At 46.2% G+C, this 26,348-nt stretch overlaps 1 protein-coding gene across 3 annotated transcripts; it reads left to right on the plus strand.

Moving 5' to 3' along the window:
- Positions 1-7,334: 7,334 nt before the first annotated feature.
- Positions 7,335-23,444, plus strand: ATXN2L (ataxin 2 like). Of its 3 annotated transcripts, none has more exons than XM_035135576.2 (23): positions 7,335-8,921; positions 10,315-10,351; positions 11,228-11,284; positions 11,964-12,035; positions 13,691-13,841; positions 13,957-14,081; positions 14,217-14,308; positions 15,999-16,199; positions 16,431-16,606; positions 16,946-17,050; positions 17,147-17,344; positions 17,600-17,689; positions 17,947-18,011; positions 18,117-18,382; positions 18,472-18,541; positions 19,062-19,256; positions 19,342-19,414; positions 19,525-19,712; positions 19,799-19,928; positions 20,027-20,148; positions 20,979-21,188; positions 22,238-22,418; positions 22,635-23,444. In XM_035135576.2, exons 1-23 carry the CDS (start codon positions 8,668-8,670, stop codon positions 22,682-22,684), a joined length of 3,108 nt encoding a protein of 1,035 aa, XP_034991467.1. In that variant the 5' UTR covers positions 7,335-8,667; the 3' UTR covers positions 22,685-23,444. The 3 variants fall into 3 exon arrangements, with proteins under 3 accessions (XP_034991467.1, XP_034991466.1, XP_034991469.1); XM_035135575.2 differs by having other exon boundaries at positions 7,337-8,921; positions 18,111-18,382; XM_035135578.2 differs by having other exon boundaries at positions 7,338-8,921; positions 18,111-18,382; positions 19,062-19,205.
- The last annotated feature ends 2,904 nt before the right edge of the window (positions 23,445-26,348 follow it).

Genomic DNA, 26,348 nt, shown 5'->3' on the forward strand with positions numbered 1-26,348 from the left:
GGAACTACTGGAGCCCACATCCTACCAACCATACTGGACTGGAGCAGTTCTGCAGAGGGAAAACCCAGGAGCATTAACTCACACAACTACCAAGCCTGTTATATAGAACAAGCAGCACATCTATCTCATGGTTATAAAGACAAGCAGCAACAACATAAAAAACAGCACAAAATGCACACAAACACACATCTAGAATATAGCAGAAAATAGATACTGGTTTCTAAACAATATGAGGTCAAGCCACATCAGTTCAAGGGATTTGTGAAGACTAGAAACTGAAGCATGCCATGAATCATGAAAGCTTGTGTGAAACAATGTGATCCGATATTGCCCACCCCAACACTTTAGCCTTGCTAATTAATTAATTGGGGCGGGGGAATTCTGAGGAGCAGGGTGATAATTTGTTGCTGCAAATGTGCAACTGATGTGCAAGGAATTCAATCGTGCTTTGTGCTGTATCTTCCCATCTTCATAGTGGGCCAAGCTTGGCAGGTGGGTGTGGCTACTCACCTGTCAGTCACCTGACATCTGTATGATATCAGGCGATTGACCTGTGAGTACTTCCACCCATTTGTCAAAGTTGGCCTGATTTAGGGGGGGGGGATAAAAGATCTGACCAAAAAGCTTCCCTCCTCTTGCTCTAATAGCTTATAATATTTTAAGAACCAGGTCTGGACCATACGGTGGTGTTTGGTGAGCCCAGAAGCCAAGTAGGCAGAGCAAAAAACAATACTGTTACCTTTGTTTGTTAGGCTACTTTGTGCACACTCTCGCACCACCCCCTCTTCCATACAGGCAAGAAAGAAGCATGGCCAGAGTTCAAGGACACATTCCATGCCACCCAAGAACACTCATGGATGGTGGTGTGAAGCAAGGCCAGTGAGGGGTGTGACTTGGTAAAGAATGTGGCCTGCGGAGAGTCATGATGATCAAATCACTCCTGGGTCTGTGGCTTCCTACTCTGGCTTATAGTACAGCAGGCAGCCTCCTGTGGTACAGACTAAACTGATAATTTTAAGCCCTTCTGAGGAGACCCTGCTGGTCTCTCTCACAGCAGTGAATTGTCACTTGGTGGCAACACGGAAGCAGGTCTTCTCGGTGGCAGCACCCACCTTCTGGAATGCCCTCCCCTCTTGTGAACTGGGAGACAGAGACAGTAATGACTTTTAAACATCTCTTAAAAACTGGTATGTTTACCCAAGCTTTCCTGGACTCTGACTCTGGTTAATTTTTAATTTTTTGTACACAGCTTGATTTTATCTGCTATGTACAGTTGTGTTTGTATCTCGTTTTTTTGTTTTTTGTTTAAATGTGGTGGTGGATTTATTTAAACCACTTAATGAGATGTTATTATATTGAGTAGTATAAAAATGTTATTTATAAATAAATGCATATGCCGGAGGGGAGCACAGCTAGAAATGTATCTGTCGGTTTTTACTTCTCTTTTTTTCATTTTTCTAGTCGCTAAGTTCCGTTTGCTATACTGTACTGTAATTCTTCATGTTTGCATGGGGGGGGGGAGTAGAAAGTCCTCATGAAATGTTGATAGTATTTGTGTGCATTTCTTTTACTATACACTTTTGTACACAATTTTGGCAAATATGCAGGGTTTTGTAAGCAACGTTTCCTAATATGGTGCATTGTATTTTTATTTTTTTGTGCATATATGTGACATGTACACGTTCCCTTAATACATTTCATTGTAAAATTTGGAGAAGGATGAATTTCAAGGGATAGCTACATTTCGATTTGTTTTGGGAATTGGGCACGTTCATATTAAAATGCAAACCAAACCAAACCAAACCAAATTTCTCTCCCATCCCTAACTACAACGACGATTGTTCTCAAATCATGCCCATTCTCGCAGGGGCTGAGAACTGGCGTGTTGAGGGATACTTTGGGCATTGCTGCCAGTAGCCTTATACACGCTTATTTGTGGTATGAAAAGGCAAAAATACATAAAGGTTTCACAAACCATATGATTAGGAAAAAAATTGTATAGAATACAGGATAAATATAAAGACTTACTGGAGACTAAAACGTCACTTTGGCTTTCACCTTTGGAAGCCATAGCGGTGAAAAAGGAAAATATGATGGAAAGATGGGCAACTTATAGAAATTTGCTAAGTGAGGAGGGTTGTTGTTGTTTAGTCGTTTAGTCGTGTCCGACTCTACGTGACCCCATGGACCATAGCACGCCAGGCACTCCTGTCTTGCACTGCCTCCCGCAGTTTGGTCAAACTTATGTTCGTAGCTTCGAGAACACTGTCCAACCATCTTGTCCTCTGACATCCCCTTCTCCTAGTGCCCTCAATCTTTCCCAACATCAGGGTCTTTTCCAAGGATTCTTCTCTTCTCAGGAGGTGGTCAAAGTATTGGAGCCTCAGCTTCACGATCTGTCCTTCCAGGGAGCACTCGGGGCTGATTTCCTTAAGAATGGATAGGTTTGATCTTCTTGCAGTCCATGGGACTCTCAAGAGTCTCCTCCAGCACCACAATTCAAAAGCATCAATTCTTCGGCGATCAGCCTTCTTTATGGTCCAGCTCTCACTTCCATACATCACTACTGCGAAAACCATAGCTTTAACTATACGGACCTTTGTCGGCAAGGTGATGTCTCTGCTTTTTAAGATGCTGTCTAGGTTTGTCATTGCTTTTCTCCCAAGAAGCAGGCGTCTTTTAATTTCGTGACTGCTGTCCCCATCTGCAGTGATCAAGGAGCCCAAGAAGGTGAAATCTCTCACTGCCTCCATTTCTTCCCCTTCTATTTGCCAGGAAGTGATGGGACCAGTGGCCATGATCTTGGTTTTTTTGGTGTTGAGCTTCAGACCATATTTTGCGCTCTCCTCTTTCACCCTCATTAAAAGGTTCTTTAATTCCTCCTCGCTTTCTGCCATCAAGGTTGTGTCATCTGCATATCTGAGGTTGTTGATATTTCTTCCGGCAATCTTAATTCCGGCTTGGGATTCATCTAGTCCAGCCTTTCGCATGATGAATTCTGCATATAAGTTAAATAAGCAGGGAGACCATATACAACCTTGTCGTACTCCTTTCCCAATTTTGAACCAATCAGTTGTTCCATATCCAGTTCTAACTGTAGCTTCTTGTCCCACATAGAGATTTCTCAGGAGACAGATGAGGTGATCAGGCACTCCCATTTCTTTAAGAACTTGCCATAGTTTGCTGTGGTCGACACAGTCAAAGGCTTTTGCATAGTCAATGAAGCAGAAGTAGACGTTTTTCTGGAACTCTCTAGCTTTCTCCATAATCCAGCGCATGTTTGCTATTTGGTCCAAGTGAGGAGGGTAGAGAATTTAAATTAAAAGAGTTTAAGGATTTATCAGGGATATTAACAACATGGTTACAATATCATCATTTGAATGAAGTATTTTAAAAGTGTGGGTTTGGGGAACAACTATTGCAATTAAAGACAGACCTGTTAAACTGTAATGTTAAAGTGATGACTAAAATGTATAAGATGTTATTGGAATGGGGGAGACAAAGGACAAACAAGTCAAATCTTCAGTGATACATTGGGCAATAGATATTGGTCATAACATGGAAATGGAAGCATGGGAATGATTATGGAATGATTATGGAATGATTATGGAATACGGATATAAAATTTACAGCATGTTATAGTTTAAGAGAAAATTATATGAAAATGTTATATAAATGGTACCTAACAACTAGTCCCATCACCTCCTGGCAAATAGAAGGGGAAGAAATGGAGGCAGTGAGAGATTTTACTTTCTTGGGATCCTTGATCACTGCAGATGGTGACAGCAGTCACGAAATTAAAATAAAAAAATTCCTTCAGTAGCACCTTAAAGACCAACTAAGTTTTTATTTTGGTATGAGCTTTCGTGTGCATGCACACTTCTTCAGATACAGTGAAATGGAAGTTTCCAGGCACTTATGTAGAGAAGGGGTGGGGAGGGGTGGGGATGGGGAGGGGGGATCACTCAGAAGGGTGGTGGAAGTGGGTGATTGACTGACTGATAGCTGTTGATGACCGCAAACGACTGCAAATGGTTTTGCATGAAAAAGCAAGGGTTGAGATGGCTGAAGATCGCTTATCATGTATAATGAGATAAGTTGCAATTCAGCAACTTCTCTTTCCAAGCTCACCAAGCTCAAAATCACCAAGCTCAAAACCATGGAGGGACCTGGTTTGAACAGAGATATCGGGTTCTTATCCCACCCCAAAAATACCCCATTTCTCTTGCAAATGAGCATACGGCAATTTTGGGATTTCCTACCTCTAGTGTTTTGCTTTCATTTGCACAAGTCCTTGGGTTGTGTGCCCCACCCCAAGCCTGCTCATAAATCTCTCCTGTGTGGATAGTGCCATTTCAGCGACGCTAGGATTGACAATAAGAGAATAAGCTATTAGTACTCTATATACAAATAGGGACAAGAGGCTACAGTTAGAACTGGATATGGAACAACTGATTGGTTCAAAATTGGGAAAGGCGTACGACAAGGCTGTATATTGTCTCCCTGCTTATTTAACTTATATGCAGAATTCATCATGCGAAAGGCTGGACTGGATGAATCCCAAACTGGAATTAAGATTGCCGGAAGAAATATCAACAACCTCAGATATGCTGATGACACAACCTTGATGGCAGAAAGTGAGGAGGAATTAAAAAACTTTTTAATGAGGGTGAAAGAGGAGAGCGCAAAATATGGTCTGAAGCTCAACATCAAAAAACTAAGGTCATGGCCACTGGTCTTGTCACCTCTGGCAAATAGAAGGGGAAGAAATGGAGGCAGTGAGAGAGTTTACTTTCTTGGGTTCCATGATCACTGCAGATGGTGACAGCAGTCACGAAATTAAAAGATGCCTGCTTCTTGGGAGAAAAGCAATGACAAACCTAGACAGCATCTTAAAAAGCAGAGACATCACCTCGCTGACAAAGGTCCGTACTGTATAGTTAAAGCTATGGTTTTCCCAGTAGTGATGTATGGAAGTGAGGGCTGGACCATAAAGAAGGTTGATCGCCAAAGAATTGATGCTTTTGAATTATGGTGCTGGAGGAGACTCTTGAGAGTCCCATGGACTGCAAGAAGATCAAACCTATCCATTCTGAAGGAAATCAGCCCTGAGTGCTCCCTGGAAGGATAGATCCTGAAGCTGAGGCTCCAATACTTTGGTCACCTTATGAGAAGAGAAGACTTGCTGGAAAAGACCCTGATGTTGGGAAAGATGGAGGGCACAAGGAGGAGGGGACGACACAGGATGAGATGGTTGGACAGTGTTCTTGAAGTTGAAGCTACGAACATGAGTCTGACCAAACTGCAGGAGGCAGTGGAAGACAGGAGTGTCTGGCGTGCTCTGGTCCATAGGGTCACGAATAGTTGGGTACGACTAAACAACAACAACATACAAATAGGGCCTACAATAAAACATTGTGTGTAGTGCACCTATTCAAGGTTCCAAACTTGTACTTCTCCAGAAGACTCAATTCCTCCCAGTCAGCCATCATTGTATGCCACTGAGTATATTAAATACTTGTTAGGGTATTTGGGAGGATTTTCTCTCTTACTCCCCCCCCTCCAAACAAAAAAGATTTGTTGTATTTGTGGGAACCTTAGAGTTCTATTAAGCCTGCTGATAATTTGCTATTCAGTTTATGTTGGTGCAATTTTGTCTACATAGGGATTCCCCATTAGGAGAATGTGTTTGCTGTTAGAGAAAACAGGATGATGTTCCAATAATAATAATAATAATAATAATAATAATAATAATAATTTATTATTTATACCCCACCCATCTGGCCGGGTCTCCCCAGCCACTCTGGGCGGCTTCCAACAGAAGAATAAAACACAATAATCTATTAAACATTAAAAGCCTCCCTGAACAGGGCTGCCTTCAGATGTCTTCTAAAAGTCTGGTAGTTGTTTTCCTTTTTGACATCTGTTGGGAGGGCGTTCCACAGGGCAGGCGCCACCACCGAGAAGGCCCTCTGTCTAGTTCCCTGCAACTTGGCTTCTCGCAACGAGGGAACCGCCAGAAGGCCCTCGGTGCTGGACCTCAGTGTCCGGGCAGAATGATGGAGGTGGAGACGCTCCTTCAGGTATACTGGACCGAGGCCATTTAGAGCTTTAAAGGTCAGCACCAACACTTTGAATTGTGCTCGGAAACGTACTGGGAGCCAATGTAGGTCTTTCAAGACTGGTGTTATGTGGTCTCGGCGGCCGCTCCCAGTCACCAGTCTAGCTGCCGCATTCTGGATTAGTTGTAGTTTCCGAAGCCCCACGTAGAGTGCATTGCAGTAGTCCAAGTGGGAGATAACTAGAGCATGCACCACTCTGGCTAGACAGTCTGCAGGCAGGTAGGGTCTCAGCCTGCGTACCAGTTGGAGCTGATAGACAGCTGCCCTGGACACAGAATTGACCTGCGCCTCCATGGACAGCTGAGAGTCCAAAATGACTCCCAGGCTGCGCACCTGGTCTTTCAGGGGCACAGTTACCCCATTCAGAACCAGGGAATCCTCCACACCTGCCCGCCTCCTGTTTGTTTGCCCACCCCATCCCTAAAAGCTGTGTAGTTGAGAGGTGGCTCTTTTGTGTTTGTACGCATTACCGTTTAGGCTTCAAGTATTTATTAATGGAATTGGAAACTTATGCCCTGCTCTTAATCACATATACATTATTTGGGAGCAGTTTACAACATATTTTAAAAGCCTTCTGTGTGCCTTTCTCCCAAACATATTTCCCATGAGGGAATGTGTCCCTTACCAGAAAAAAGGCTTCTGATTTGAACCATATCCTATATCCCCATGGAGTGCATATTTAATTATATGTCACTATATCTGTAAGCCAGCATTGAGTCCCTGTCAGCAAAAGAGGCATGGTAAAAATATTTATTGTTATTTATTTTCTCTTTATTATTATTATTATTATTAAGTATTATTATTATTATTATTACTATTACTACTACTACTACTATTTTCTCCAGCCCTGGTCCCTTTCTGTTGAAAATAATAAACTTTCTGTGTTTATTGAAAAATCGCTTAAAATCATAACGAAAAAAGGAGAAAATAATAAGCTTTCTCTCAGCCACGTTTGACAACTTGGGGTTGTTGCTGCCTTGGAGGTCACGGAGGCCAAGGCCATACTGGACCCCACGTGACATTGAGGGATCGGGGGTCATTTGGGGTCACCCGTCTTCTAACGAATCCGGGACTTTCTGTCTCAGCAGGAGGCCCCGCCCATTGCCCATGCGCTTCGTCGGGCGCGCGGCGGAAGAGCTTTTTGCTCTTGTACGTAAGCAGCGAACATGCGCAACGGGTTCTCTTCCTTCAGCACATGCGCATAACGAACTTTTGGAAGCAAGGCAGGCACAAGTCTTTGTTTCCTTTTACGCATGTGCACTGAGCCCTAAGCCATTACCGGACACCTCCCCGCCTGCCTCGAAGGATCCGCCGGGAACCCAAGCACCCACTCTGTTTCCCAATTGGCTGTGAACCGAAGGGAGCGCGTGAGCGCGCCGCTGGTCACGCGAGAGCGGCCGTACGGCAGCAGCTACAGCACCGAACGTGCGCGGCAGGAGGGAGCGCGCCTGGCGCATGCGCAGAGCGAAACTCCGCCCTCCACCAGGGACTCATTGTGCTGCAACCGGATTGATTCCTTCTCGTCCGCGCGGGCCAGCGGGATCCGTACTTCCCTGCCCCCCCACCCAAACCTCACAAGCAAGTGCGCTCCCGATACGAAACAGAAAACTGCGGCCGGCGGAGTGGGGTTTGAGACCGCTCGTGTCGGGGCCCTCAACGCCAACATCACCACTTCCCCACCCCCCGCCTCCTCTCTCTCTCTCTGCGCGCGCTCACTTTTCTTCCAGGCTCCTTTCCCCGCCCCGCCCCCCAGCTCCGCTCTTCCCCCTCCGCCTAGGCTGGGAGATTCGCCTCGCGGCCTTTACGCTCCGAAGCGCTGCCTCTTGATTGGCTCGAGCGCTCGGGACTTTTAACTTCTTTCCCTCGCCGCCTCGCTCCCTCCCCTTCCCGTTGGATGCGCGAGACCGCGAAAGGGCTAGGCAGCCAATAAGAGCGCGCGCCTCCTGAGGGACTCGTTTTGGCCACAGCAAGGAAAGACCTCTCTCTGCGCCCCATTTTGTTCGCTGCGGCGCGCGCAGGACAGCAAGCAGGCAGGCAGGCCGTACAAGGCGACGCGAAGCGCGCGCGGAGCGGGAGGCGGTTTTTATTCTGCCCATCTCCCTGTCGTTTGTGTCTCTCTCTCTTTCTCCCCCCTCCTTCCGCGTCTTTTACCCCTCCCCCTTTCCGCGACCGCAGGCCTCCTTGCCTGCCCGTTTCCCCTTCCGGGCCAGCAACAGGAGCGCGCGGCGGAGGCGGCTTAGTTCTGAGGCGGACGCAGGCCCCCCCCCTCGCTCGCTCGCTCGCCTCAGCCGGTGGACCGGATTGTGTCCCTTTTCTTCACCCGCCCCAATCTTTTTTTCCTTTCCCGCTGGTCAGGCTGCGCTGCGCCAAAGCGGCGCCCTGAGAAGCGCGTGCGCGTGCGCGTTTGCCGTGGAGGGAGGGGGTCCTTTTGACTCTCGGCTTCCTCTCCTCCCTTGCCCAACGGCCTCGCGCGAGCGCGTGCTCTGACAGGGGGGTTGAGCCTGCGGCGTCCGGCCCTTTTTCGCCGCCGCCAAGCGCCACCGCCATGTTGAAGCAGCCGCTCCCGCCGCCCTCTCCTCAACCTGGCTCTCCCGCCTCGGCTCCTCCGCCGCCCACCACGCCGACGCCGCCTCCCCCGGCCACTGCGGTAGCCGCTGCCGCCGCCTCGCGCAAGGCCAACCCGACCCCCGCCAGCCCCAACGGCAGCCTCAGCCCCGGGGCTACGGGAGGAGCCAGAGCAGCGACGGTGGCGCCCCCCGGTAGCGGAGGGGGAGGCCCCCCAGGAGGAAGCGGCACAAGGTACGTTGACCGAGAAACAAAAACCGACTTTACATCCGGGGAAGTGTGTGTGTGTATGTATGTATGTGTAGACGGGGCGGAGGGGAGAGAAGTAAGGAACTGCGCGCGCTCCCGCTTCCCTCCGTACTCCCGCTCCTAAGGGTTGAAAGGAGGACTTGGCTCGGCGCGGGGAGCGTGTGTAGGTCCGATAAGCGAAGCCTAAGTCCTGAGCCACCGATTCGACGTTGTATTGCCCAATATGCGCCCTTTGCTAAAATGATGCGGGGGCGTATCATTCCAGTTGGCCTGTGTGAGTAAAAAAAGGGGGAATCATAGTTGTTTCTTAGGGATGATGCTTTAGGTATTTTTCCTGGTGGGGATGGAAGAGGACCTGTGAGGGCCCTCATACTCTTGAGTTGGAGCACTTTTGTAGGCGTTGGGAGTTGATTTAATGGGATTTAATTTATGAGTAGGTATGGGTGGGATTTGGTTGAAGCACCACATGCAAACCATGTGCACTCAGGAGTAAGTCCCTTGATCTCAATGCAACAGGCTCCTTATTAAGTGTGCTATGGTGGTTTGCACTTACTTTGCACCCTTATTTAGTTAGCTCATTTCTTTTTTATTAGCCGTAAACCACTTCTATGGATGAGTAATGGACGTTGGCAAAAAAAAATGGTTCCAGTCTAGTAGAATAGTGAACTAAAAAGGCTTTGTTGAGATAGTCATCAGGGTGGTTTTTTCCTTCTTTATGTTCAATCATGTTATTCAAGACAGTGTCCATATTTGCAGTAATAACAAACAGAGGAGTACCTCTGGTATGAGGAAGATGAGGGTTAGAAAACCATAAACCTTTGGTCATAACATCATTTTTGAAAAACAGAACAAGCTACTGGTATATGGAAGTTTTCTTGCTTTACATATTTTGGTTCTTATCTCAAGAGCAGGGCATCATATAACACAGATTCTCTTTTCTATATAGTTATCACTGTTGCTATTATTTCAACTGCCATGAAATATTTGGTCTAAAAAGGTTTGGATGTATGAGGTAGAGCTGCAGGGAACCCTTTCCTCACAAGGATTGTGTCAGGATTCTTGACTAGATAGGCAGGGGAAGGATTTATGGGGCAGTATATACTTCCATCCCATTGGTGTGTAATCTTTTACTTGTCAGCTGAGAGTATTTTTTCTTATAATATACACACCACCAGTTTTTCTGAAGAGGTTTTTTTAGCTAATGTGAAAGTCCTTATTTCTTTCTCTTTATCAAAATATTGGTTTCTTACCAGTGTATCATAAAACAATTTTATAATCTGATGCATCAAAGGTGGTCTGTTGATCTGAACACTGTTTATATTTGGTGGGGTTCACATCACTTTCCTGTGAGTTACCCTTGTGCCTGATTCATTTTCAGGGGCCAGAGCACAGGCAAAGGACCTCCGCAGTCTCCCGTAAGTACTAGGAGCTAAGCCTTCCAGGGCCATAAGACAATTGTACTTTGGGATTCCTGATTTATGTGATTTGGGTAGCTACTAGATGACATCTGAGCCCTAAGTAGCTGTGCTGTATTAGTTGTTGAGATGTCTGAATAAATGTTTCTCCAGGCTGAAATTTCTGTGACTAAAAAGGCATCCCAAAAACAAGATTTGAGAGTCTTCCTATTTGGCCAAAAAGGAGGGGGGAACCCTCTTCCATTAGTTATAACTTCTTCTGCATGATACCTTTTTCTAAGAGTCTTAAACTTTCACAGATAAGAACAATTTCATTTAGTGAGAACTTGAGGTCAGTTGGCATATTTCAGGCTGGGTTTCCTGTACTGTTTTAGAGCACTATTATTTTGCAAAGGAGGCCAACTCATAACTGGTTAATAGTGGAAGATCTCTGCTCTTTTCTGCGTTTTAAAGTTCACTAGGGACACTATAGTTATGTCACTAGGAGGCACAAAAACTGAAATGTGACACCAAAAAAACCATGTGGTTTGTGTCTGGGGCCCACAGCAGTACTTGAGCACTCCCTACCTGGCAGGAAACTTCTGATACAATTGGTCTTTTCTACTTCATGCTCTCTGACCAAAGTAGATATGGGGCACCATTATCTTACGATTCCCTAGTTCATGGCTTAAGGTCCTAAAACTAGCTTGAGCTTATGAAGGAAGCAGGTGATTCAATAGTTATTTAACCCTAAGGTTGTTAGTATTGTTAAATTAACCATTTGTCATTCCTGAAGCTGCATACCTAACACTTGGAAGTGCCAGAGCAGTGACACAGGGCAATATAGCATTATAAGCTTTCTAATAAACCTTGTCTGTCTTTCCTCTCTATCACCAGGTTTTTGAGGGTGTCTATAACAATTCCCGAATGCTGCACTTCCTGACAGCAGTTGTGGTGAGTCTCCGAAGAGAAGCTAGGAGGGTGTAATATTTGAAGTGTCAATATGCAGGTGGATGGTTCTGCAGTAAAGGGTGATTCTCGTGGCATTTCCCCCCAGTCCCATCACTTGGTTTGGTGAGCCTTGCAGGATAAGCACCTGTTTGTTGCACCTTACTGTTCACATTGTGCACTACCTATTCATTCCTTTCCCAGTGGTTTTACTTAGCTTTGTTTCCAGATGGTTTTGTGAATATCAGACATGGTCCCTGTAAGAACAGGATGCTAGAGAAGAGCATGAGACTCTTAATCCCAGGGTCATGGGTTTGAGCCCTACATAGGGTAGATGATTCCTGAATTGCAAGGGGTTGGACTAGATGACCCTTTTGGGTCCCTTCCAACACTACAATTCTGATCTTATACCTGAAGTCACATGCAGGTTGTGGTGATTGCTGTTGGCTTTGATATAATCAACATTGGTCATACAGTCCAAATTATTGGTTCTAGTACCATTTCCCCCCCCCCCAAAAAAAAGAAAAAGGAATGCTAATAGATATATTTTCTTCCTCTTCTTTTTGGTGGCATAGTTCTTGGAAAAGGTTGTTGATTGGATTGAGTTAGAGGGACTTCAGTTTATAGCTTGAAATGTCATGCACTCTTTCTTAGTGTTATTTCTGCCTTCTTTTTCTCTTGGCAGGGGTCCACATGTGATGTGAAGGTGAAAAATGGAAACACATTTGAGGGGATTTTTAAAACCTTGAGCTCCAAGGTGAGTGTTTGGTTTGGCTTTCCTAGAGGGTTTGAGCATTAAAAAGATTTTTTTTCTGCCATCTTTGTGTTGGAACAAGTAGGGCCTCACCACCAATGGTTTCAATGCATTTGTGGTATGCATATTTCAGCAAGCTGGCATTAAAGATGAGGTCCCTGCTTAAATTTTTCTTACTTTACGTGTAACATGGTTGCGATAGCATTTCACTTTCAGCCACATTTTTCTGCATTTGGGATACTGTGTGTGTATCATTCTGGTTGCCTCACTTTTAAAAGGATATTGTAGAGTTGGGACAGGATCAGAAAATGGCAAGGGGATGGAGCAGCTACGAGGAAAGTTTACAGTTAGGGAGCTTTATTTTAGAGAAAAGGTGAGTAAGCAGTGATGTGATAGAAGTTTACAAAATTATGCATGGGACAGAGAAAGTGGATAGAGAAAAGTTTTCCTCCCACTCTCCTAACACGAGATCCCACGGGCACCCATCTAACTTGAGATTCATGGAGGATAAGGGTATGTACTACCTCCATTGTCGAGGCACCATGTCTCTGAATACCAGTTGCTGGGAATGGCAGATGGGCAGAGTGTTGTGCTGATGTCTAGGTTGTGGCCTTCTCAGAGGCATCTGGTTGGCCACAGGATGCTGGGTTAGATGGGCAAGTGACCTAGATCCAGCAGACTTCTCTTACGTTCTTTTATTTTGAAAAATAAAATAAAATGCAACCACTCCAAGCAAGTCAATAGAGCATGAAACTTAATTTGCTTTGAGACTTGTGTTAGCAGGGGTTTTGGTTTTTGTTTTAATCATACTAAATGAGAGTTGATCTAGAAAGAGAATGATTTTTTTCCTTTTTGCTGCTTGCTACCTTTTTTGAATGTGCCATGTGTGGACACATTGGTGCCATATGCTAGCTGCATTAAAATCATTGGTTTTTCTGTTGATTTTTGTGGACAGCTCTTCTGTTCCTGGGGACATTTCAAAATATAAACATGGGGTGAAACAAGATGTGCCTTTTCTCTACAGTACATTTGTTTTGGCAGCAAGTGAAGGTGTATCTCTTTCATAATCTTTTAGAGTTACAAAGGCTGAAGTCATTTTTAAGTCTTTCATAAGAATTGATTTTAATTGATTGTATTTTGTGTACATCACTTGTGATTGTGCTGAAAAGTGGTATAAAAATTCATCAGTAAAAGAAATGGCATCACGTATTCAGACAATGAGAAGGCGCACTCTACCCATTTTCTGCTTGTGCTGGTCCTTTCTCATTTTCCCATCTGGTTTCCTGAGCAGGCCTCACTGGGCTGTTAGCAGTCCCCCCATAGAATTTTTCTGAAGTCTTAAAAAATTTATTGAATCTTTAAGGTTCCCCTAAGTCTGCAGACACCTCCTGCTTGAGTGTTACTGTTTTGGCTACATAAACATGGACACACTCATCTAAAGATCAGAAATAGAATATAAGATAAAATCCTGTGTGTGTCACCCCTCACAAAAAAGGCCAAGCACCTTGCTTGTTTGAGAATGCAAGGATGGAGCCTGGTATTAGATCGTTCTCAGTGGGCCACTTGATGTCATGAAATACGGGCATTCTTCCAGTTTCAGCTATCTCTGTGTGGGTAGGGATTTGTGATCTATATGTTAACAGGGATTTTGTTTGCAGTTCGAGCTTGCTGTGGATGCTGTGCACAGGATGGTACCTGACCAGGCAGTAGGGCCCAGGAGAGAGGATATTGTGGACACCATGGTTTTCAAACCTGCCGATGTCATGTTGGTTCACTTCCACAATGTTGACTTCAACTATGCCACCAAAGGTAATACAGCCTCAAGGCAGCAGGGTTGAGGTATGGTGTGTGGCCTGGACTTGGCAGGGGGTGGGAGAGCTTGAATCTTTTCTGTTATGACCTTTCCCTCTGCTCTGTGTCTTAGATAAGTTCACAGATTCTGCCATCGCCATGAATTCCAAGGTGAATGGGGAGCACAAAGAGAAGGTGCTACAGCGCTGGGAAGGAGGAGACAGCAACAGTGATGATTATGACTTGGATTCTGACATGGCAAGTGTTCTGATCTGGGTGAAGCAGCAAAAGACGATTGCTTGGGGCTGGTGCTATGGGGCTGGTGCCTTGCTAAGCTGTTCTTTTCACAAAGGTACCTCAGTGTTTAAATGATTGCTTTGTCTATCATTTTAGTCTAATGGCTGGGACCCAAATGAGATGTTCAAGTTCAACGAAGAAAATTATGGTATAAAAACCACCTACGATAGCAGCCTCTCCTCTTATACGTGAGTTAACACTTTTCAGTCATTTCTGTACTGATGGGTACAGGGGAGGAAGGATTTGAAGCAATGTATCTGGGTTGTCAGTGTATCCTCCAGATGCTGGATTACAGCTCCCAGCATTCCTAACTATTAGTCATGCTGCCTGAGGCTGATAGGAGCCAGAGTCAAGCAACATCTAAAGGTTGCACAAAGGCTGCCCCTGCAGGACATGATGTAGATATGGCTATTTAGGATAAATCATTCTGGAAGCTCTAGACCAGGCATGTCAAACATGCGGCCCTCCAGATGTTTTGACCTACAACTCCCATGATCCCTAGCTAGCAGGACCAGTGGTTGGGGAAGATGGGAATTGTAGTCCAAAACATCTGGAGGGCCGCAAGTTTGACATGCCTGCTCTAGACTAAAGAGTGGAGCTCCAGTGCAGGGGAGGTCCCGGATAGTCAGTTGTCTCTATTTAGCCCCCAAGAGTGAGCAATTATTGTCAGCTCCTACAAGTCATTGACCAGCTGGTGAAAAGTAACAGGCAAAAGAGCAGTGGCCTGAGTGCTGACCTTTTTGAACCCTGAAATGGTCTTGGCCAGGCATCCCCAAACACAGCCCTCCATGTGTTTTGGGACTACAATTCCCATCATCCCTGACCACTGGGTCCTGTTAGCTAGGGATGATGGGAGTTGTGGTCCCAAAACATCTGGAAGGCCAAGTTTGGGCTGGTCTTGGCTACCAGACGTGTCTGTCTTTTTTATTCACACCTACACACCCTACACCTTATTTATCAATAGTTATTGGTGGCTTTCTGGAGAAACCAAGAAACCTGAGCATCAGTCAAAAGCAATGAAGGATTAATGAGGTTGGGTTTTTTGTTTTGTTTTGTTTTGCTAGGCAAAATCTCTCAGGAGATGATCTCAAGCTTAAATGTGACAAATGTTGTTAACCCACCCTGGAGTGATGGAGTGGGCTGGAATTTACTGTATTGCTTAGAAGCTGTAGAATGTTTGGTCTTGTGAGGGTAGAGTACCATGATGCAAATGATGGCAGGGCTTGTATGTAAGGTTTGATTACTCTGGGATATCTGCATCTGCATTTGCGTGGGCATGTAGCTTGAATACCAAGCATGCCAGATGTCCAGGTTTCTCCTGCCCTAATATCTACTGTACAGATGTACCAATGCTCACCCAATTTGTGGGTGGCTTTTATTTTTCCACTGTTATAAAACTTGTCAATCCACAGTCTGCTAGCGTGTTCTAAAAATGTAATGTGTTGCTTGGAACCTTGCCACCTTGACCTCTAAAATTCTTAAATGTTCAAAGTTTGTAAAGTTAATTTTTCTTGCTTATGCTGCTACGTTTTCATTTTTAGCCCTTGACATTCACCGTTCATACATTGTATTAAAGAAAGCTTTCTTTTCTTCTTCAGTTAGAATTAATTTCCATTTGCATATTTGTGTGGGATATCAATGTTGATGAAAGCTTGGTTACAGTAGCACCTGAAGCTCTCAATCCCTTCATAGGCCAGAGAAAAGACTTGAACTGCTGGAATATATTCTTCCAAAGTGGAGCTTGGGAAAAGTGTTGGGTGGTTCTGTTCCTTTGAGGGCAACAGGCTTCGTGATTGGTAGAGCGTGTCTACGTGATTGGTAGAGCGTGTTTGTTTTGTCTCCTTGCTTATTCTTCACTGTACCATCTGTGCATGGTAGTGTCCCTCTTGAAAAGGATAACTCAGAGGAATTCCGGCAGCGAGAAGCCAGGGCTGCCCAGCTGGCTCGGGAGATTGAATCGAGCCCGCAGTACCGACTGCGCATCGCTATGGAAAATGATGATGGACGCACAGAAGAGGAGAAGCACAGCTCTGTGCAAAGACAAGTGTCGGGAAGGGACAGCCCCAGTCTGGCATCCAGGTGGGAACTGTGAGAATTATAGGCTGGTTTTGATCCAGCAGCAAAATCCTTTAATTGACATAAGGCAAGTTGGGTGTCCACTGCATCTCTTGGGAGGAAAGAACAATGTTGAGTTCCACCTGAGAACTTACTCATCTCATACACATGGGGGACTGCCCATTTTCCCTTCTTGCTTTCACTCCAAGCAAGGCACCAGGAATTATGCTACCACAGTATTTTCTTTCATTGTAGAGAGGGCAAGTATATACCCCTTCCCCAACGTGTCAGAGAAGGCTCAAGAGGAGGTGTACGCTGCAGCAGTTCTCGGGGTGGGAGGCCAGGTATGGGGTCTTTACCACCCCGTGGAAGTGCACATCACTCAGAAGGCAACACTGGCTCCATTCCAGAGCAGCGAGGCATCAATGGAGGTGAGGCTTACTTTCCCAAGCTTAGAATGTAGAAATTTGAATAGATTGGTGCAGTTACTTCTAGAGGATTTAAATGTCTGTTGAATTAGTTGATTAAGCTCCCACAGGTGGCTGTGGAATTTCCTCCTGTGTTGGTGGGTTTTTTTTGGGGGGGGTATATTCAGTGTTCTTTTAATTTTGGGGCATGACTTTCCCTTTGAGGCACCCATGATGGTGTTAAGTTGCAATAAATGCTAGAATTTCTCCCACTTTCCAGCAGTAGAAAACTGAAGATAGCAAAGGACCACTTGGTGTGCCTGCGTGGCCTCTTCATCTGTTTCTGTGGTTCCCTTCTTCTAGGTCCATCCAGAATGTCTCCAAAGTCTCAGCGACCCATCCGAGGAGCTAAGAGCATGTCTTCCCCTTCCAGTCGACCCATGGAAGTCTCAGCTGCAACTTCTTCAGGTAGAGCAGGCAGTGGAATTAAAGTGGAATTTCCCCATGACACTAGTGCTGGGTGTGATGTTGCTTGCATCTAATAACTTTGCTTTTCTTACACAGTGGGTCGCCTCTATGCTCCACGTTCTCCTAAGTCTGCCTCAACTGTGCCAGTCTCTTCCCAGGATCCCCCGGTGGGATCAACAGTCCCTGCTGCTCCTGCATCGCCCTCTGAATTGAGGCCTACTATGGAGTCTAGTGCTTCCCCAACCCCGCCTTCACCCAAGGTTCCAGTATCTGCTCCTGTAGCTGCTGTTGAGGGTAAGGAATCACACTGGAGGTGAAGCTAGTCTGGTCCATTCCTAGCAAGGAATGGTCCTAGGCATCTTCTCCCCTAATGAATCAAATAGTTTATCAAATCTCTTGAGATTTTGATCAGCTGAAGGAGCTTAAGACGAAAGATGAAGCCAGGCTCCTCACCTTAAGAAAATGAGCAGGAGTAGTTGCTGAAGATTCTTACATAGAAGACACTTCTCACTTTAAGGCTCACTTCTGGATTATTTGTTTCATTCCTAGTTAAAGAGGTGCCTAACTCTGCCACCAAAGAACCCAGCAGGACCTTGGAGGTTATGGGCCCCTCAGATATGGTCAAACAGGCAAGCAAAGGTTTGTGTCTTCTGCACTTTTTGAGCTGTCTGCTCACTTCTCTTTTGAAACCTTGGGTTCTGTTGAGTGGATTCTGCGGGTGATTTATATTTTCTACTTTTAATATTAAAAAAACTACAAATGTTAGTAAGAAAATATCTGGCATTCATGCAGCAGTTCCTGAACAGTGGTTAATTCCACAAGTACTTTTCAAGGTTTTAGGACTGGAGTTCTAAATCCTTTGTTACGTAATTGTTTTGACACTTACCCTGCTTTAGGTCTCCAAAATGAGCAGAAGAGAAATCAGCTAGAGGAGCTGCGGAAATTTGGGGCCCAGTTTAAGGTGAGAATGTTCTCCTTTTCTCCCGTCAGTGTACTTTGTGGGGCAGAGCATGAATATGTTTCTGGCATTGTTGCTTACTCCATGTCTACTTTCTCCAAGCTGCAGCCCAGCCCCTCCCCAGAGGCCACACTGGATTTCCGGACCAAGGAGCCTCTTGAAGGAAAGGTGAAGGACAAGTCCCCAGAGGCATTGGTTGGAGCAGGGGGCACATGTGAGGTACCTGATGAGTCCCCCAAGCCCAACTTAGACCTGTCTGAAGGCAGCAGTAAGGAGGAAAAAGGGCCCTGTGAAGGCATGGAACGCCAAACCCAGACTGCTAGTCCTCTAGGCAAAGGTGACGCAGATGACAAGGAGGATGGCCCTGTCTCAGAGTGAGTTAGTGGTGGTAACCACAGCAGATGAGTTGTTGCTCTACATTTCTTGTGGGCTTCTTTGTAATTTTTGTTGTACTTTTTTCCAGGCAGGTGAAGAAGTCAACCCTGAACCCAAATGCGAAGGAGTTCAATCCTTCAAAGACTCTCCTGTCTGTGGTGTGTAATCTGGGAAACTAGCCCTGTGGTTAGTGTGCTTGCATGTGGGGGGGAGGGGGTGTATCTGTGTGCTGCAGTAGAAATGGTCATACTGTGTCAGCTTAGCTCAATATCCCATAGGCTCCAGCAGCTACCAGGAGATGATTGTCAGTAGATGGGTAAGACTTTTTTACTCCCAGTTGTTTAACAATAGTAGCAGCAGCAGCAACAACAACAAATCCCCCCCCCCCAATTATAGCTCTGAAATGAAAGAGAACTTGGAGTAATTGGACTTTGATTTTCTTGTATGGAAGAACTGTAAGCTCCATCCACTTCTGGACCACAAAACCGATTTCTAGGTTCAGAATTCCGAGTGTATAGCTTCCGCACTAGGCTCTTGTTCGAGGATCTTAGATGAGTTTTTATCCCCTCAAAAATGACTTGTTTCTGAAGTCTTCACAGCCTTGCTCTACATTCTGTTCGTTTCTCTGTGTTCATAGGTGCCTATTTAATCTATGATTACTTCCTCCTATCTGTACAGAACAAGTCAACGAGCACACCCACATCGCCAGGACCACGCACCCACTCTACACCCTCCATCCCAGTGATTACAGGGCAAAGTGGCATGTACAGCCCACAATACATCTCTTACATCCCACAGATCCATATGGGCCCAGCTGTGCAGGTGAGAAGGGGGTGGAATGATGTGTGGATGGTCCTGCCTTTGGATAGAAGGGTGAGCTGCAGAATCATTGGTTCCTTTTGAAATTTTTGCGGAGGCTAGTGTTAGAATTAATTGGCATGTCCCCTGTCTTTTGCAGGCACCCCAGATGTACCCTTACCCTGTTTCTAACTCTGTGCCTGGACAGCAGAGCAAATATAGAGGAGCTAAAGGTAAGTGGCTTAAAGCCATGGTGAATGTTGGCTGGAATGTATTCCTGTTGTGCAGTTTGGGGTGTGCAGATTTGAACTGGCTTCCCTACATGAATTTTCTTTCTGCACAGGCTCTCTGCCCCCGCAGCGTTCAGACCAGCATCAGCCCACCTCAGCCCCTCCCATTATGCAGGCAGCGGCAGCGGCAGGGCCCCCTCTGATGGCTGCCACTCCGTATTCCTCATATATCTCCTACAACCCCCAGCAGTTCACAGGACAGCCAACTATGATGCAGCCCATGGCACACTACCCCTCGCAGGTTGGTATAATGTGTACTTCAGTAGAGAAGCTAACTGCGCTGACCTGTGTGCCCCACACTTATCTAATTCATGTTCTTCTCTTCAGCCTGTATTTGCCCCCATGCTGCAGAGCAACCCACGTATGATGACTTCTGGCAGCCATCCCCAGGCCATTGTTTCATCGTCTACTCCCCAGTATCCCCAGGCAGAGCAACCTACGCCCCAGGCTCTTTATGGTGAGTTTGTACAGAGCCTGAAGACATATCTGTTCTGAGCTTCTCTTCCTCCCTCCCCCCTTGCATTGTTGACCACTGCTTGCTGCTTCTCTCCCCAGCCACAGTGCATCAATCGTATCCCCACCATGCCACACAGCTGCATCCGCATCAGCCTCAACCAGCTACCACACCCACGGGCAACCAACAGCAAGCGCAACATGCCGCCCCCAGCCCTGTGCAGGTACTAGTGTGGGAGGCACTTGATGCTTGTTTGCTCTTGCGACTTGCACAGTTTGATTTTGTGTTAGAGATTAGTGCTGGGGTGACCCTTCAAGTTCCAATCTGGAAATTCTAGGCTAGCTCAGAAAGGGGTAGTCCCACATTAGGAGTGAAGTCACCCATTTCTTGTCTCATCTGAAGTCTTAGAGCTGCTGTGTGTGGAGTCCCAGGAATAGATTATCACATCCTTACTTGCTAATTTATACCTTTGAGGGGGCCAAGTCTTCTAGCACAGTGTGCTTTCTGTAAAAGCACCCACATGTTTTAGGGACAGTATTCAGCAACTTGAGGATGAACAGCTACTAACAGATAAACAGCTTGGTGGGGACCCATAACTGTCTTGAGGCTTTGCCAAACAGCCTTGGCTATCTTTCTTTCTTACACCCCTCCATTTAATCAGAATTAGTAAGCTTGAGGGGAGGGGGAATTAGTAAAATTGACTTTCACCAGAGAGTCTGCTTTTAGTGTTTGGAATATTGACTTATCTAGCCTTGCCTTAAGCGGCGAATCAGTTAAGAAAAGAATTAGCAAATGTAGAATCTTTCATCACATGCTCAAGGTTTTATTGTGAAAAGAGGAAATAGGATAGCAAGGACAAATATACTTCAGGAAAGCGGAGGGCCACCCAGCACCCACTGTTCCACACATATTCGTAGGCACTCCCTATCTCTATAGAATGCATAACATTTCTCTATGGCAGTAGCAAAAAGGGGAGAAGAAAATATCTTGAAGGTAGGTGTGATGCATTACTCCTGGGACTTGAACTGTGGCTTTTGTATTCTCTTGCCATAGCACCAGGCTGGACAGCCACCTCATTTGGCCAGTGCCCAGCAGCAGCAGAACCTGTACCACACAGCCACACTGACAGCTACGCCACCCTCTATAACGCCAGGGCCCAGTGCTCAGTCTCCACAGAGCAGTTTCCCCCAGCAAGCAGTCTACGCCATCCATGCCCACCAGCAGCTGCAGCACAGCTACGCCAACATGGCCCACGTCACCCAGGTGAGTGTGCTTGCCCCTGGGAAGGATGAGTCTAGCCTTGTTTGTGTCAGGGACTCCCAATAAACCTCCATCAGCCTGAGGCTAGACCACTCCAAGAAGTAAGCTTGCTCTCTGAACGCGACTGTACAACCTGCACAAGAGACATAAAAGCGCCACTTTATCTTTGAAACCTACTAACCACTACACATCCAGAATGCAGCGCAAGTTCTAGTGTGGCTATGTCATATGAAACGACCACACTTGTTCTTACTCATCTGATGCAGAATTACAATTTAAGGATTTATATCAGACATAAAATGGCCACCAAATGGAGTTCCTGTGCCTCTTTTTTAGAAAAAGTGCTGATCAACACTATATAATACCTAAGAGTGTATGGAGTGTTAGTGGGGAGAGGTGGTACCTCTGGTGGGGGACATGTTGTGCACCTTCTGGGGTAGTTTATCCAACTTTGGTCCCCATCCTCCACTCAGTTCTCACCTGTGGCTCCTAGAAGCTGTCCTCATGCAACAGTGGCCACACCCTGGGAACGGCTTCTTTGGTTGAGGGTAGCCGATGAGCCTCAAACTCTTGTTGAGTTCGGGACTCCCCTTCATGAAAAGACAGGCTTTGGCATATTTAGTGGATGAGACCAATAGTGGGTCTGATGGTCAAGAAGGTGGTTTCTGCATGTGCTGTAGAGGGAAGTGAGGGACGGGAAGGTAGCCCACCTAGGAGAAGGAAAATTCTGACCCTAAACCACTCTGCCTTGTGGGATATTATTGTAAGAAGTAAAGGCTCAGGAGTAAACCCTAAGCCTACACAAATCTGGAGTGGAGTCCCAAAGACAGTTGGATGGCTCTCAGAAGCACACCACACTCCATTGTCTTGAGACAGAGGGATGCCAATAATACTTCAGCTATATCAGTTAAAATGAGTTGCCAAATATATATGATCTCCTTGCACTTTACGGATTTGGACTTCTCTGCTAATTTTGTTGGTAAAGTGTGAAGTTATCCACTGCTTATTAAGGTACTGGGGTGTGGATTGAAATCACATTGCTTTCTCCAAAGGCTCATGTCCAGACTGGAATTGCAGCTGCCCCACCACCTCATCCTGGAGCTCCACAGGTCATGCTGCTGCACCCCTCGCAGACCCACGGTGGGCCTCCACAGGGAGGTGTGCCCCAGAGTGGTGTGCCCACCCTCTCAGCCTCCACACCCTCCCACTACACTTATATAGGGCACCACCAAGGTAAGGCAAACTAGCAAGCTGAGGAAAGGAGGGAGGGAACTGAATGGAACAGGCCGTCATCTATACTGACTTGCTGGGTATGGAAGAGCTTAGGGACATATGGATGATTTTTAGGGTTTTCTAGGTTGTGTCTTTTGCGAAAGGGGTGGGGTGAGGGTTGGTAGTTCTGGACTTTGTATCTTTGTGATCTTCACTACCTCTTTCTTTTCTTTCCAGTTCAATCTCATCCCTCCCAGCAGCTTCCATTCCACCCCCCTGGGAACTGATGTCCACGCTTCTCCCTGTGACCTGAGACCCTAGCCAGCCTTGGCTCTGTTGTGGCCCCAAACCTGGGCCAGCCCTCATGCCCATGGCAGAGGCCCCTGGAGGGGCGCAGTCTGGCCCGGTCCAGCCCCCCCTCGCCAAGCACCTTCCTTTCCGTTGGTTTAGTGAAGCCCACACGGGGCGCTGTCAGCCAGCGGGATGGAGAAAGGCCCCTTCCTCTTGCCTGGAGAAGGGCAGGGTTTCTTTTCTGTTATTTATGACTCCATTCGGGCTCTTAGAGCAAATGCCACTTTCCCACATTAACTTGACAAGGACATGACCAGATGGACAAACCTTGACTTTTTATTAAGTAAAAATATTTAAAAAGTAAAAAAAAAACAAATAAAATTTTAAACTAACTAATGTTGGGCTTTGGGGTTGACTGTGTGGGGAGGGCCAATTTCTAACAAGTAACCCTTGTTCATGGTTCTACAGAATTGGGGTGGTGGCAGCGGCTTTGATCTCCCCAGAGTTTTAGCTTCTCTAGCAAGGAGCAGCGATTGAGACGCCTTCATCCAGTTCAGAGGCTGCAGTGCTCTGCTCATTCCCTGCTGCTGCTGGAATGACTAATCAGCAGGGTTAAGTAGTTGGGATGGCAGTGTAATGCAGAGCCTAAAGCAGTGGTTCTTAGTGCAGGGACCACTAATGCAAAAAACTCTACATCATGGTCTAGCAGTGTTTTTTATCTGAATAATAAAATTTTAATTATTGCTTTTATTGAAATTAGCACATAAAGTCTGAAAGACCTGGAGGCTGGACAGTAGTGTTGTGGGCCCGTAGCAGAAAATGTTAGACAGGATTGGGTTGCTGCTCCCCACCACAGGCTTGGTGGGTGACATTTTTTTGAGAAGAGTTGCAGAAATGAAGTATGTGTGGCTGGTGTTGCTATTTTTTAAAAAACAAGCTACAGAGACCATAAGCAGCTAAATGCCAGGCTTTATACTTCAGCCACTCAGTGCCTGGGACTTAAATTTCAGGAGTTGGGCCATGGTCTTTCTTGAGCTGCTCCAGGACTTTGCCTTGGAGTGGACACTTATTATCTGGGAGTCTGCTTAAATGTCAAGAGTCTGATTTGGGCTGTGCCACAATTGATTGGAAATGAGGGCCTGGGCTGCTTGTTTAATGGGCGTCGAAGTCTGGTGGGAGCAAGGCATGCAGATGGGTTGTCTCCCCAGGTTCAGGCAGACTGTGATACTGCTTACATACCAGCAGTATGTTCTGCTCTAGTTCTTCCTCTTTCCTCACCCAGGTGAAAGCAGCTGTACCTTGGCCATGGATTGTTGATATATGGAAGCTTAGTCTAGATGGTAGGGACCCAGGTGGCGCTGTGGGTTAATGCACAGAGCCTAGGGCTTGCTGATCAGAAGGTTGGCGGTTCGAATCCCTGCAACGGGGTGAGCTCCCGTTGCTCGGTCCCAGCTCCTGCCAACCTACCGTCTTTCCCCTATTTTAAGACGTAGTCATTATATAAGCCATAGCAGGATTTCTAAGCAATTGCGCGATACAAGCCATACCCCGAAAATAAGACATACTGATAGACCCTTCACCCAGTAGCAATAACCCCCTGTGTAAGCTGTACTTGGTGAAGAGGAGAAAAGTGGGGTGGGGAGGAGATGAAGGCACGAGGAAGAAAAGAGGGGCGATTGAAGCCGTTGCCTCGTGAATGCAGAGGCTGTTTCCCTTTAAGGCCGCTGCCTCGCGAATGCAAAGGCTGTTTTCCCTTTAAGGGAGATCTCCGTGTGCGCGTCTCTCTCTCTCTCTCTCTCTCTCTCTCTCTCTCTCTCTCTCTCTCTCTCTCTCTCTCTCTCACACACACACACACACACACACACACACAGAGAGAGAGAGAGAGAGAGAGAGAGAGAGAGAGAGAGAGAGAGAGAGAGAGAGAGAAAACCCACCTCTCGCTTCCCTCCACCTTTCCCTTCCATTCTATGCGCCCACCCATGAGTTGCCTGTTGATTTCCTCTTGACGGCAGTCTCCTGTGTCTGATTGTTGTCTCCTTGCTTTTACCGAATGGAATAAAGCAGCCTTCCTTTCTACCTTATGCTTGCTTGTCTGTGGAGCTGCCCCTTTAAGGATTTGTAAGTAGTCTGGATCGCAGTCCTTGCCTTGGGGACTTTTTTTTTAAATCAAGGACTTTTTCCGTCTTGCTGTTTGCGAGCACAAAAGTTAAACTGCCGGTCCTAGCTTCCTTTACCCACAAAAATTTAACTCACCTCGCTAGCTCAATTGCTTCTTAATTGCTACCATTTACCAAGTCAGCAATCTTAATTGCTGTTTAGCTGGCTTCTTTGTTCTCAGCAGGTACCTTCTTTGCTATCAGTGATAGCACTACAAAGTGTTACATTGTCATAGCTGCCAAGTTTTCCCTTTTCTCCCGAGGAAGCCTATTCAGCATAAGGGAAAATCCCTTTAAAAAAGGAATAACTTGGCAGCTATGTACATTGTTGGAACTTCAGACTGTTGGAACTTAAGTCTTGGGCAGCTGGCTAGTAGAGATCCTTATTTGCTTTTACGTATAGGCTACTGCTAGGACTGTATCACACAGATAGATTCCATTATACTGGTTTAGATTTAAGAAGCTCCAGTGTAGCAAATTGCTATTAAGTGAGTCCCCACATCAGAGGAGAGAGAGAGCAGCCCTTTGCGAACATCCCAGGGCTGGGGAGAGAGGGCTGGGCCAGGGACGCACACACCTCCCGTCCCTCACTCATAATAAATACCAGTAAGACATCCCACCAAAAATAAGCCACCCTGTGGTTTTTTGAGAAAAAAAAGTAATAAGACGGTGTCTTAAAAAAGGGGAAACACGGTAGCAGTTCGAAAGCACATCAAAGTGCAAGTAGATAAATAGGGACCGCTCTGGCAGGAAGGTAAACAGCGTTTCCGTGCGTTGCTCTGGTTCGCCAGAAGCGGCTTTGTCATGCTGGCCACATGACCCGGAAGCTGTCTGCGGACAAACGCCGGCTCCCTCGGCCTATAGAGCGAGATGAGCGCCGCAACCCCAGAGTCGGACACGACTGGACCTGATGGTCAGGGGCCCCTTTACCCCTAGTCTAGATGGTAGCCATAACTGGATGCTACACCTGGAACGTGAGAGCCTGTAGATTTAGAGCAGTTAGGGCTCTGATAGGGGTGTGAAACCTGTGCCCATACAAATGGGACACTAATTCTCATCTGCTCTGGTCAGAACAAGGAATGGTGGGAATTTCAATCCAGCAACATTGGGATAGTCACAGGCTCAGAACACCCAGCATTTGTTATAGATCAGAATCCTCTACAGAGGGCATAAATACTAAGTTCAGCATTAAGATATACACTGATTTGGACAAATGAAATAAAAACCCAGTAATGTCTTCTCTGACCATTTTATCTCTACCAACCATGTTTGTGAAACAAAAGGGTGGCTTTGCTCTGGGACTGATGGTAGTTGGGAGTCCCAACAACTTCTACAAGGTACCACCTTGCTTATCCCTGTATAAATCTAGTGGTGTCCAATTAATGGTTTATGCTGTAGGCAAAACACTACATACAAACGTGAAAGCAAAGAGTCAATGCATCTTGAAATCTTAAGGCTGCTGTAGAAATGGGGTGGGAAAGAGTTTGATGCTGCAGCAGTTCAC

Source organism: Zootoca vivipara, chromosome 13 (assembly GCF_963506605.1).
Source record: "Zootoca vivipara chromosome 13, rZooViv1.1, whole genome shotgun sequence".
Taxonomy (NCBI): domain Eukaryota; kingdom Metazoa; phylum Chordata; class Lepidosauria; order Squamata; family Lacertidae; genus Zootoca; species Zootoca vivipara.